At 37.3% G+C, this 14,479-nt stretch overlaps 1 protein-coding gene across 1 annotated transcript in view; it reads left to right on the top strand.

Moving 5' to 3' along the window:
- Positions 1–295: 295 nt before the first annotated feature.
- Positions 296–14,479, top strand: part of LOC142338010 (jouberin-like) — an 80,440-nt gene continuing 66,256 nt past the window's right edge. The window contains exons 1-4 of the mRNA XM_075387644.1: positions 296–394; positions 9,021–9,054; positions 9,208–9,395; positions 10,819–10,943. Coding sequence (XP_075243759.1) covers positions 327–394; positions 9,021–9,054; positions 9,208–9,395; positions 10,819–10,943 — 415 coding nt within the window. The 5' untranslated portion in view covers positions 296–326. The remainder of the gene's footprint in view (positions 395–9,020; positions 9,055–9,207; positions 9,396–10,818; positions 10,944–14,479) is intronic.

A 14,479-nucleotide genomic window follows, 5' to 3' on the forward strand; every position in this document is an offset into this window, starting at 1 on the left:
TATATGAAACTATTTGATAACTATTTAATAACTAGGGGCGTGTTTGTAACTAGGCTGCCAGACGGCAATTGAAATGTTAAAGAGGCAGAATGAATCCACCATTTTTAATTAGAAATTTGTCCATCCTATTTCAATTAATATTCCTAGCATAATACGCTATAACTGAATTTCCAAACAAAATCCACGATAAGCAAATTAGGTGGTTTTAAATAAAAATGTTGAGTGTGATTTTTTAAGCCTAAATACGATAGATCAACGCCTCTTAATAAAAGCCATAAATTTGGAAAACTTCTTTCAGATATTGTAAAATGTAAAACGGTACCGAAATGGCACCCGCTAAAGAGACTGTCGATGTTGCGGATTCCTTGCGATCTTCCTATCAAGCTTCACTAGCGTAAGTTTCAAATTTTTTTGCTTACAACTGTTGAATCAATTAATATGGGCTTTGAAAGACTCAAATGTCATTTGCGGGTATTCTGCGATCTCATTATTTTTTTTAAGATAGCCGACTTCTCGATTAAACAAGGTACTCTATCAAGACTTTTCGTTCTGGGAATTCTTTTTAATGCGTATAATTTTCCTACAACTTCATATAACATTTGAGCCAGGTTTTTTTGACACATTTTTCTGCAGTTGAAGACTTTGGAAATATCAAGTGCAGCTGAAAAGCACACTTGTCAAAAGTAAGTTACCATCCCTAGTTATACAAAGTAAAAGTTCATTTTTGATGCCTTATTTCTCCATCTTGTTGTAGATTATAATGGTCGCCCGATTATAATGTCTACATGTGCTGCATATGAGCCGTTTATGGTGTCCAAAGGCAATTGGTTGAGTTACTATATTGCACACAACCTCCGACTCGACTAGAATTTTTAAGTCAAGATTTACCGATGTGGTTGGCAATTTTAATAGTTCCGTTTGCTTGGTGTTCTCACATGTTATTGCCTTGCAAATTGAGGTAATAATTGCCTCATTAGAGGATAATTGCCTTATGAGGATATTAATGCCTCATTAGAATGATTTTCCTCTGAACTACCGTAAAAAGTTCTGATTAATTTATATGGTTATTTACATTTTGGCAATTTTTGATTCCCTTTTGTTTTCTAAGTTTGGCACGTTCGTGAAATGTGGATTTGGAATCCACAGTCGTATTTTTTCTGCTTTCTGATGGGTTCGAGTCGAAGGTTAGTATGTGGCTTATTTTTTTAGGGGGGGGGGACATTGTTGATTTAGTTGTTTAATTGCTCTCAAACGAAGTTTAGCAATTATTATTATTCCTGACCGGTTTTTCGTCTGACCCATTTGACTTTTCGTCCTCAAAAACTGGATAAACAGGTAGCGCTCAGCGGGCATTAAGTGCTCTTGGATCCTTTGAGCTCACTAGTCTCCAAGTTTGCGATTCACAGAAATTGTTCTGGAGACTTATCCTTATGGCGTGAAGGGCGGATTGAAGGGGTCCTTCAGCTCTGTGATAAACCAGTGAAATACTCTAAGAACCCGAAGATCTTGGGAATCGAGTTTGACCCTCAATGTTCCTTCACCAAACAAGCCGAGACGTCAGCTAAAAGCCTCAGAGAAAGACTACAGATCCTTCAATGCCTTGAAGGAAAATCTTGGGGCCCGCGAGCTTCGGATTTCCGAAGAATTTACGTCAGACCAGGAGGCCTCTACGGAATTGGAACATGGGGAAGCTTTCTCACAGACACCTCGTTATCTAAGTTAGAATCTTGCAACTCAAGAGCGTCTTGTATCATAACTGGACTCCCTGCGGGCACTAATGCGGTGTACAGCAGAGTCGAGGCCGACCTACCCACCACCAAGCAAGTCATTGAAGAAGCTGCCAAAACTTTCTCGAAGTACTCGGAAATGTCGAGAAATAGCCACCTTCGGGATCTCACTTTGCCGCCACCAAGGAATCGTCTGAAATCGAGGGGAGCAACGCAATTCAGGCAAGACTGGTGGTCAGCTGGCTCTGGATACTGCACCAAGATTGAAATTTTGGACCCGAGCGAAATAAAAGACAAGATTCAACGAGAAAGAGACAAGATCACGACCAACATCGAAAAGAAGATTCTGACTACCATCGGCTCTGCGGAGGAGTGCCACCTCCACACTGCTCCACACTTAGCAGATCTGAATAAGTAATACTGCACAAGCTACGAGCGAATAGGTGCGAACAACTGTAAGAATTCAAACACCGATTCGCAAGGCAAACTCAGCTCTCTGTCCCCATTGCTCTTAAGAAGACGAGACGGCAATTCATTACCTCATACGCTGCCCCAAATGGCAAGAAGCCAGACTCTCCAACGGGGTCAATGCTGGGACCCTTTCAACAACCAAGCGAACATTATACAAATCGCGAAGGACACTGGAATGCTCAATTCCTCCGCATAAACCAACAACGGACTCCTACAGAAACAGAACAGAAACAGAAGGGGGAGCATGTGATTCAACGCATATCATGTTTGTGTTTAAAACGTGATGGTTCTTTTGATCTCCGAAACGACAGTTTTCTACCATCTCAACACAATGTGAATGTGTACCGTTGAATACGCGTCAAGGACTGAAATAAGGACGAGGTGCTGAAATATAATAATTTACAATAATCCGCACTAAATAACCTAATAGCACATTCGGCGCAGTGGTTCCACGCCCGGCTCCTCATCACCTTTATAAGCGAATTGTAACTAACAATTCCTGTCTCACTTGGCACAATCCACTAAGACAAGTTAAGCTACTAGTAATAGTAGACGGAAGTAGTAGTAGTAAAAGACTTATTTGCTTCATGAGGAATTGTATCAAAGGAAATCAGAATAAACACCTAAAATGATAATTATCGAACTTTTCATTAACAAAAGCAAGTAAACGAGTTTTAAGTTTACTTTTAAAAAGATAGGAGTCCGTAAAGATAATGAGATTCGTGCAAGTTTGAAATAAATTTCCCAGTCATAGCTCTGAACAGAAAGTTCTTTTCACATATGGATTTCTTTGTTCTATTCAAAATCAAAATTGGTTTGGACGAGCTTCGCAAGCGTTGATTGTATTGAATTAAAATGAGTTGCACCACACTTGAATCATATTTGCCCGCCAAGATTCTATTCAGCATCGTAAGATCTTTGAACTGCAGCATGCAGCAAATCGGCAGTAATTTTCACTTTAAAAGTCGGTCTCGATACGAGCTTCCTGAGCAAATCCACTTAGTACTTTTGATTTGAAAGCTCCCCAATTTTGTTAGTTCAGCACAGGAGGGAGACCAAATCTCAGATCCGTAAAGTAGAGGTGACAAAAGGAATGATCTGTACATTGTTAACTTGGTTTGGAGAGGTAATTCAAAACGTAGATTTCTTTTGAGTGATGTCAGAAGAGAGAAACATAGGCCAAGTCTTCTCAATATGTGTACATTCCATTTCAGGTTTTCCGAAACATAAATACCTAAATCTTTGACTATATTCACGGGATGAACTACTCCACCCCCAATAGAAAACCAGTGAAATACTCTAAGAACCCGAAGATCTTGGGAATCGAGTTGGACCCTCAATCTCAATGTTCCTTCACCAAACAAGCCGAGACGTCAGCTAAAAGCCTCAGAGAGAGACTACAGATCCTTCAATGCCTTGAAGGAAAATCTTGGGTCCCGCGAGCTTCGGATCTCCGAAGACTTTACGTCAGACCAGGAGGCCTCTACGGAATTGGAACATGGGGAAGCTTTCTCACAGACACCTCGTTATCTAAGTTAGAATCTTGCAACTCAAGAGCGTCTTGTATCATAACTGGACTCCCTGCGAGCTCTAATGCGGTGTACAGCAGAGTCGAGGCCGACCTACCCACCACCAAGCAAGTCATTGAAGAAGCTGCCAAAACTTTCTCGAAGTACTCAGAAATGTCGAGAAATAGCCACCTTCGGGATCTCACTTTGCCGCCACCAAGGAATCGTCTGAAATCGAGGGGAGCAACGCAATTCAGGCAAGACTGGTGGTCAGCTGGCTCTGGATACTGCACCAAGATTGGAATTTTGCACCCGAGCGAAACAAAAGACAAGATTCAACGAGAGAGACAGAAGAAAAAGACAAGATTACGACAAGATTACGACCAACATCGAAAAGAAGATTCTGACTACCACCTCCACACTGCTCCACACTTAGCAGATCTGAGGAAATAATACTGCACAAGCTACCAGCGAATAGGTGCGAACAACTGTAGGAATGCAAACACCGATTCGGCAAGGCAAACTCAGCTCTCTGTCCCCATTGCTCTGAAGAAGACGAGACGGCAATTCATTACCTCATACGCTGCCCCAAATGGCAAGAAGCCAGACTCTCCAACGGTTTCAATGTTGGGACCCTTTCAACAACCAAGCGAATATTATACAAATCGCGAAGGACACTGGAATGCTCAATTCCTCCGCATAAACCAACAGCGGACTCCTACAGAAACAGAAGGGGGAGCATGTGATTCAATGCATATCATGTTTGTGTTAAAAACGTGATGTTTCTTTTGATCTTCGAAACGACAGTTTTCTACCATCTCAACACAATGTGAATGTGTACCGTTGAATACGCGTCAGTAGTTATATAATTCGACTTCTAGGCCACCCTAACAAGACGTACGCATGCTGGAAAGGACGAGGTGCTGAAATATAATAATTTACAATAATCCGCACTAAGTAATCTAATAGCACATTCGGCGCAGTGGTTCCACGCCCGGCTCATCACCTTTATAAGCGAATTGCACTTAACAATTCCTGTCCCACTTGGCACAATCCACTAAGACAAGTTAAGCTACTAGTAATAGTAGACGGAAGTAGTAGTAGTAAAAGACTTAATTGCTTCATGAGGCATTGTATCAAAGGAAATCAGAATAAACACCTAAAATGATAATTATCGAACTTTTCATTAACAAAAGCAAGTAAAAGAGTTTTAAGTTTACTTTTAAAAAGATAGGAGTCCGTAAAGATTATGAGACTCGTGCAAGTTTGAAAAAAAAATTCCCAGTCACAGCTCTAAACAGAAAGTTCTTTTCACATGGATTTCTTTGTTCTATTCAAAATCAAAATTGGTTTGGACGAGCTTCGCAAGCGTTGATTGTATTGAATTAAAATGAGTTGCATCACACTTGAATCATATTTGCCCGTCAAGATTCTATTCAGCATCGTAAGATCTTTCAACTGCAGCATGCAGCAAATCGGCAGTAATTTACACTTGAATTGTAAAAGTCGGTCTCGATACGAGCTTCCTGAGCAAATCCACTTAGTACGTTTGATTTGAAAGCTCCCCAATTTTGTTAGTTCAGCAGAGGAGGGAGACCAAATCTCAGATCCGTAAAGGAGAGGTGACAAAAGGAATGATTTGTACATTGTTAACTTGGTTTGGAGAGGTAATTCAAAACGTAGATTTCTTTTGAGTGATGTCAGAAGAGAGAAACATAGGCCAAGTCTTCTCAATATGTGGACATCCCATTTAAGGTTTTCCGAAACATAAATACATAAATCTTTGACTATATTCACGGGATGAACTACTTCACCCCCAATATTTGAAAAGCAGTGGTCATTGGTCTTTCCAACCAATAAAAACTGAATTTTGGAAACATTAAAAATCATTGAATTTCTCCTGGCCCAATTCAAATAGGACTCCACGTCGTTTTGTAAAGTCTGCAAATCATCGTTCAATGCTTTCCCATCGTCAGCAAAGAGGTAAAAACTTGACACACCAGCAGAAGGTAGGTCATTAATGATTACTAGAAAAAGCAATGGTCCCAAAATTAACCCTGTGGAACTCCGCTTGAAACGGAAGCCCATGAAGATAAACAACTTTCAGCCTTGACACACTGCTCTGTTCGTTAAATAGGAAGCTAGCGAACGTAATAAATTTCCACCAATTCCAAAGCTTCTCAATTTGTTTAAAAGCATTGAGTGCTGAACACAATCAAAAGCTTTGCTGAAATCTAAATATAGGCAAAATACATCAGCAACTTTGTCATGAGCTTTGTAAATTTCATCAAGATACCATATAAGTTGAGTTATTGTTTAGCGTCCTTTCATAAATCCGAATTGACGGAGATTCTCTTTCTGACAAAAGGATATAGAGCATTAAAAATAATTATTTCAAACACTAGGGATAATTTACTTAAGTTACTAATTGGACGGTAAGACTGAATACAGAATTTGAAGCCCGTTTTAAAACTTGGTATGATCATTGCTTTCTTCCATAATTTTGGATATGTCGAAGTTTCAGCAATGCTTTGAAAGAGTTTCATGACATGATAAGTTAAACTATCCGTAGCCGTCCGAAGAAAGTCACCTTGAATTTAGTCAAAATCTGTACCGAGGGAAGCTTGAGATAAGGCGGCTCGAATATTGTCCATCGTAGAGTACAGCTCATTTAAGGTCAGTTGTTCAAAGTCGGCGAAAAAACCAACGGCAGGCTGATAGACTGTCATAAAATATGCGTTAAAAGCATTCGCAATGGTCGGGTACCGATTATGCATCGTAATTTGAGATCTCATTTCAGTAGGTAAGTGCTCACTCTTGAGTCTCTTAATAAGACGAAAACAACTTGACGAGCCAGTATTATTTGAGGCAAATTGATCAAGATAAACTGCAGTGTCAAGTTCTATTGACACGTCTACATCTCTGCTATGTTCTTCCACCAACATAGAAGGAAAGTTTGGGGCTGCTTCTTTTTAACGTCCCCCGTTATAGTCTAATCGAAACTAAGCAATAAGAACTAATCGAAAAAAAAAACTAATCGAAACTAAGCAATAAGAACAAACATAACCTTAAATAAACAAGATATGTTTAAAAAGTAACTTCAAATCTAAAAGAACCTTTTATGGTATATAAAATGAGTTATATTGAATTCGTGAACTGCTAATGATTTGACAAATAATGAGACTTTCATAAATTATTTTTAAAAGATCAAATTTTAGTGAAAAAAATCAAAATCGAAAGAAAACACAAAAGCATTATTTTTATAAATTAGGTATATCAAGAGCTACATTAAATAGATATGATAAAGAAATGGGTTTAAATTCACTAAATAGAAAAGATAACATACTTCAGAGAAGACAAAAAGAAAGATCAGAGTTTTCACAATTGTGAAAACTCTGATCGAGAATTTGATGCTAATCGTTTGTTTAAAATCTCATAATCACTATTGTAAAGGTGGTCATAATCTTAATTTTAATGATGTTATTAATCGTAAATTGAGTTCACCTTGATAAATAATTTTGAAGAAATAAAGAATATTGAGATGCGTAGAGGAGCACTGATACCACTAAAGAGATATAAAGTAGCTTCTTACGATGAAAAGAGACGCTAGCTGTTACATTTCGTTTTAAGAAATTTTAAACGCTGTTCAATTTTGCTAGGCTAATGGGGGTCCCATGAAAGATTCGAGCAGACTTCAACCCCATGTCACGAACGGTTGTAGTGCTGTCCAAGACGGAACCGTTAAAGAACAAATCAATGGATTCAATGTAGTTAAAAGCACAGCTTTACATTTGCCGGGGGAAATTCAAGCTCATTCTCTATGGCCCAGAGCAACAAATTATCAATATCGATCGTTGCATTTGAGAGATTATTCGTCGTTAATATTTTCAAATCATTGCAATAAAGATAGAAGTCGCTATGATTAATAGCTTGCAACACATCGCTTAAGAAAAATAATGAAAAGCAAGGGCCACAAGACACTTCCTTGAGGCACAGCAGAGTTTACTTCTGAAAGGGAAGAAAACATTCACATCGACCATCAAGCAAGAACGCATTAACATCAAAAATTTATCGTCAAAAGCAAAAGATTCCGGTTTGCCCAGCCGTAAAAAGTGGGGAACAAGAATGGAACTGCCTAGCAGTCAATGTTTTTTTTTCATATGCTACGTAGACGTTCTCTAAGAGTTTCAGCAACTGCGTTACGGTACTTCTGTGTCTCATAAAACCATGTTGCTTTCGCTGGATTGAACTTTCACCCTTTGATAAATAAAATTAAATTAACTTTTCAAATACAAGAGACAATTTTGACTATTTTAATGGGACGATGATTTTCAATATTCAACAGGGAGCCAATTTTGTGAATTGGTATAACAATTGAAACTTTCCATATATTTAGTCAGTCGAAACAACTGATTATCTTATTGAAAAAATCTGAGTCAATCGGCGCCAAAATTTGAGCATTTTCAAGATAAAAGATGGAATATTGTCAGCGCCCATAGAGCTGTCATTACAGCTCATCAACAAAATTTTCTCAAGTTCTGTTGTAATCCTGAAGTCATCCAAAATTATTGTCTCAGCCGTTTTGCGTTCGAAACTTAGCTCTTCTGAATTTCTGTTAACAGAAGCAAAGGGTTTTGAAAAAGTGGACTTAAAATTTGCGTTTTGCGTAAAAAAGACTTGTGTACCTTTGCAAAAAAGTTACCCATGGCATGTATGTGGGGCGTGTACGGCATCATGGTCCCACCAAATGTCGGGAACTGAGCGCAAGCCTTGAAATCCTGTTGCCATCCTTGAGAGTATGCTTCTCAGAGGTTTTTTCCAAAATTGTCAGGAAAATCTACATGTTCATTATAATGGCAGCGCCGTAAGGGCGATACCGTCACTTTTCTTATTTATTCGCCAGAATTACTTATTATTTGGAGTATCGCCTGCGAGGATACAGCAACGACAAGGGAAATTTGTCGCTCGGGGCCAATAACTGATGTATTTAATTCCGTAGCATTTTGTCCAGCATCATGACTACTCAATCGCTGTTCTTTTTGATAAATCTTACTAACTAACCTTTCGATAGTTCAACTCGGATACTTGGCTTTTATGGATTTTCCTACATCCGACTGGCGTGGATAGAGTCTTTATGTTCTAGTTATCATTGTTTAAGCCCCCGAACTAGTTATGCTGTTTGAGCCAGAAAGCCAACAAGTCATTTAACGACCAACTTGCTAAGGTCTGGCTTTTGCTCATGACTTCTAGTTTGTCTTCAGTTTTTTTGTGACACACTTTTCATGTTTGTAACGCTAACCTTGTCTCCATTTAGGTCGAAAAAGAAGAACAACGAGGATGTTGAGCTGGTTAGTAATACGAAATATTTGAAACAAAATATATAACTATCATCAGTTTCCACTAATAAATTGTAATGTTATACTAAGCATCATCATTGTTGTGATCTTTTATATCCTGATGATTTCAGCAATGGTTTTCTGAACTATTACGCTTGTTTTCAGCTGGAATCCGTAAAGAAGGGTACTACTTTACAAAAAGAACCCGACAGGATTGCTGAATCTAATCTCATGTCAACTTCTACTGATGATAAACTCAGCAAGGGCAGACCGAGGTCGAAGAAAAAACAAGGAGTTGTTAATTCGGGCTATGACTCTGCTGATGAAAAGAAACCCGTGAAGTCGGGAGAGAAGTAATTATCGGTTTTTATTAACTGCTCTCATAGTCCTTTTATAGCCGCGAAGCTGAAAGCTGAGCGTAGCTATATTGACGTGTTCCTGTTTTTTTTGCAATTGGAAAATTTACATTGTATTGGGGCGCTTTTTGTTTTTCAAATTTGTTCACACATTTTCTTGATTAATTGCTCTCGAACGAAGTTTGAAGCAAGTATTGTAAACGTGTTGGTCTTTTATGCAAAGTTTTCACTTGACCGTTTTGAATTTTCGAATGATTTTCGCTCTCATTTTGTGGTGTGAGCAGCTGAACTCAATTGGCGGCAATTCACTACTAAAAGTCAAATGAAAAGTGCGCCAAAGTTTGTGCAATTTTATTCACATTAATTTTTTTAGTGGTTATAGTTGTATATATTAACCTCTAATAACATCATTTGAAGCCCGATTTAGTTATTTTAGTTACTACACCCATGACTGAAGCAGGTTGAAACATATTTGAGCTCCCACGAGTTGTTCGAGAGAAATTCTTCCGATGTTAGTCGGTTATGTTTTGTAAAGTTCGTTGGAGTAGTTTTGCGGTGTGAATTTTGTTCTCTAATTTTAAAGTAGTGAGAGAGGGTGTTTGAGCAAAAATTTCTCGATTGACTTTTCTAAACGTAATTTGTGTGTGATGTTTAATTGCTCTCAAACTAAATTCGTAGCAATCATAGCCGTTTTGTCTTTTTTAATGCGATTTTTTTGCTTTACTAATATTTTGTGTGACTTTGAATTTTTTGTCCCCAAAAGCAGGTAAAGACCGGCGGGCATTAAGTGGCTGAGCAGCTGTCTTGGGAGATTACTTGTCTTTAAGTATACGATTCACCGAAACTGTTTTGAGCAGACAATTTTACGGTGTAAAGTTCGGTTCTTTATCTTAAAAGTTTTACAACCCTCAGTCACACCCTCACTCACCCGCACCGCACCCCACACACTCATCCGTCCACCCTTCTTCCAGCTGGCAATTTGGACCTCCAACCCTCTCAACCCCCCCCCCCCCGCCCCCGCCATCGCTTGACCCCCCCCCCCCCCCCCCCCCACTGAAATTTCTTGTACCACTGGAAGTTTTTCTTACAAATTTCTAAGCGGTGTCGATAACTTTTTTCAACTCATTTCTGCGTGTTTCTATCTGTATTCTACGGTCCGCAAGTCTATTTCGCAGCTATTAAGGCAATCTACTGGCTATTTTATGCAATTTTTTCGCTTTACCCATTTTTTCGCCTGACTATTTGACTTTTTGTACCCAACAAAAAGATCCCGAAAAGTAGTTTTTATAATTGCAATGCCAGATGTAAAAATTGGCAATAGGAAGGTATCAGATTATCTGTTCCATGAGTTATGAACTGGTTCTAACTAGTGGATAAAAATCACGATTTCTGGAAATTTATTGATAAAAATGTTGCTTAGATTGGAAAAAATTGGCGATGAAGATATTATCGACGAAAGCGAAGCTCCGATTGAAGCACCGAAAAAGAAAAAGAGGTTGAAGAAGAAACAAAACACTGAAGCAGTTGAGCAAACACAGTTGCAGGGTGAGTGCTTTTAGTTTACTGTCGCCCTATTAGCCGATTATCAAAGCATCATCATGATTTACAGTATTTATGAGAACTTTGCTTCTATGGAAGTGGCTTCCCAGAGAAGTTTTTAGTGAGCTCAAATAAGATTTTGAGAGCTCAAATAAATTTTATTCATGCGTGACTACAGCAAGTGAAATTGTAGTCGTGAGCTGTATTTTATTTAATTTTATGGAGGAAACTTATTGGTCAAATTTTATAAGGAATTAGCATTCGGTGCTGTAATTGTCTGACTATTGGAAAGGCAGGATGTTTGGCTGCTCTTATGGGCAATCGATCGGTTATCTTAAGAGCTTCGACTAACTTGCTGTTTTAAGTGTTTAAAGTGCTCGTTCATAGCCTTTAGTGATGGCAATTATTGGTCTCATGGTTAATTGCTCTCAAACAAAGTTTGTAGGAATTATATTAGTCCTGTCGGTCTTTTTTTAATGCGATTTTTCGCTTGACCGATTTTTCGGCCGACGCTTTTGACTTTTCGTCCTCAAAAACGGGATAAACAGGTAGCGCCCAGCGGGTATTAAGTGCTCTTAGAGCCTCTAAGCTCTGTTTCAGCTCAAACGTGGCTACTGACGAACAACCGATCGCTAAAAGCACCCAATTTTATATTAATTTTCACAATTTTCTTCAGGCTTTTTGAAAATTTTTGGTATTTTTTGAATTCTTTCAGCCCTAGATGTCAAGGAACCTCCTCTAGGGTTTTATGAAAAGTTTCTGCATAGTTTCTAGTTTTTTTTTGACAAAACGTGCAAAATTTTTCAATTCTTTGACATTCATTTTACATTATTCACGCCTTTCCAGACACAGGGGCCAGAAAACGTCCTTAAGTGTGTGATAATAAGTCACTGAAAAAGTTTATTCGCCATGGAATAGCTTTCAATTTTTTTAGTATGACAATTTTTAGAATTTTTTTTTGATAAAACTCGCGTTTTTTTTCAAGTATTTTGGAAATTTTTGCCGGTTTTTTAGGTTTCTCTATCCTCAAGAGCTGAGGAAGCTCCTCCAGGGTTTGACAATAGGTTGCTGTATAGTTTCTAATTGTAATGGATTGTTCTCCAAAATTTCAACACCACGAATTTTAGCATTTTTTAAAAAAAATTTTGCAATTTTTTTTGACATTTCTTGTCATTATTCAGGTTTTTCAGCCTAACAGAAAATCTTCGTTAGGGTTTCATAATAAGTTACTGGAAAATGTTTTTTGGCCATGAATTAGTTTTCAACTGTTTTCACAATTTTTAGCAGTTTTTTATTCAACTTGCATTTTTTTAATTTGTCATTTTTTAGGTTTCTCCAGCCTCAAGAGCCGCATAACATCGTCTAGAGGGTTTGATTATAGGTTAATGTATAGCTTCTAGATGTAATGGAATGTTTTTCAAGATTTTAATAACAGCAATTATTAAAATTATTTGCAATTTTTTTTAATCTTTTAAAGTTTTTAAAGTTTTTTAAATCTTTTTGAATTTTTATCATTTTTTTCCGGCACCAGGGTCGTAGGGGCCTCCTCCAAGGATCAATAATAAATTGCTGCATAGTGTCTAGAGTAAATGAAATGGTTATCAATTTTTTAATCACTCCAGCTTTAGCAATTTTTTGATAAAGTTTATTTTTATTTCAATTTTTCGGAAAATTATTGTCATGTTCCAAGTTTATGGATCTTATGAGCCAGTGAAACTATTTAAAGCTTGGAATAGGAATACTGAATATTCTCTTGAGACAATGAGTTTGTTCTGAAGATTTTTTGTAATGAATTTTGGCAAGATTCTGTTAAAATTGGCGATTGTTTTCAAAATTTTTGTCTGAGTTTAATGTTCTGATCCAGTGAAACTATTTAAAGCTTGGAATAGGAATACTGAATATTCTCTTGAGACTGTGAATTGGTTTTGAAGATTTTTATATTGAATATTGGCAAGATTCTGCTAAAATTGGGGATTGTTTTCAAAATTTTTGTCTGAGTTTAATGTTTTTAATGTTCTGAGTTTAACGATCAGTACTGACCAACAAAGCTTTTCAAGTCTTGCAAATGGGTTACTTAAAATAACTCCAAAGACAAAAAATAGTTTTTAACTTTTTTACTGCGAAATCTGGAAGCTTTTCTTTTAAATTTTGCAATATTTTGCAAATTTTTAAAATATCAGTTTTTTTATTTGATTTAATTACTAACAAGGCTAGAAAACGAAAAGTTGCAGGGTCGAATCAAGCTTAAGCTGACCTCACTTAACTCTGACTAGCTAATGACAAAGCCAACCGCTCGTTTGAGAGCAATTCGCCCGACGTTATTCGGTTATGTTTTGATGTTGCGATATTTTCAATATGTATAATGGTTGCGTCAGCCTACTCAGCCGAGTGTTTTTTTCAGCTTTATTTTGAAAACCAAACTTTGCTTTACTTTTTATACCGATATAAAAAGGTAGACGTATTGCTGTTTGGAGAATTAAAAGACTGGCTTAAAAAGTTTGCTGCGAATTATTTTTTCATATATTTTTGTTTTTAATCATTAATCATCGACTTGAACTGATGGTGTCGTTTTCCGTTCACTCGTTTAACTTAACGTCAATTCTCATTTTTTAAAATTTTTTATGACTAGTTCAAAAAGTGCCTCATCTATAAGAACGTATAACTTGTACAGTTTAAATTACGTCTGTGCTCTCCAAGCTTTGTTAATAAAGAATAAATCTATATATATCTTTTTCAGAGATTTATCAGATATTCTTTGATCGCAGGTTTGAATATAGTATGAACGTTGTTTAATTGCTCTGTAACGAAGTTTGAGGCAGTTTTTGCAAACATGTTTTTTATGTAAAGTTTTTGGTTGACCTTGTTTTGCGTTCTTGTTCTAGAACATTCTCTGACTTCTCGAATTTTTCACGCTTGTGTTCTTAATTTTTGAGTGATCTTGATTGCTCGCACTACGAAGTAAACTTCGTTGCTAAAATAAAAGCAGTTGTAGCATAGGGGAAAACAAGGGTCTATTGTCTGAATGGTTAATGATTCTGTCGAGGACTCCGGAGGTCGTGGTTCGAATACTTCCCTTGTCGGATGTATTTGCACCCATGCAGGAGAAATTATCTAGGCTACAGCCCCTGAATTGTGCTTTGCACCGCCTGTCGTTCGAGAGAAATTTTCCGACGTTGGTTGGTTTATGTTTAAATTTTTGATTAGGCAGCAGTTTCTTTTGGTTTCTGTTGTCTTCCGGTATTTTTATTAAGTGCTCTCGAATGATGTTAGAAACAATTTTTGAAAACCTGCGTGTCTTTTTTTTACAATATTTTGCTTGAATGTTGTAGCACTTTTGTTCTGAAACATTCTTCGCTTTCAAATGACTTTGTCACATTTATTTTTTGCTGTTTGCGTGATATCAATTGCTCTCATTCCGGATTTGTTTGATGCTAAAATAAAATTAATTTTGAGCAATAGAGTATCATTGCTTTTAATCCAAACTCCGGTTTTAAGTCCAGTGATAAACTGGTATCACTAAATGAAGATTTTTGTTTCAGTTT

Source organism: Convolutriloba macropyga, chromosome 4 (assembly GCF_964194025.1).
Source record: "Convolutriloba macropyga chromosome 4, txConMacr16.3, whole genome shotgun sequence".
Lineage (NCBI taxonomy): Eukaryota > Metazoa > Xenacoelomorpha > Acoela > Convolutidae > Convolutriloba > Convolutriloba macropyga.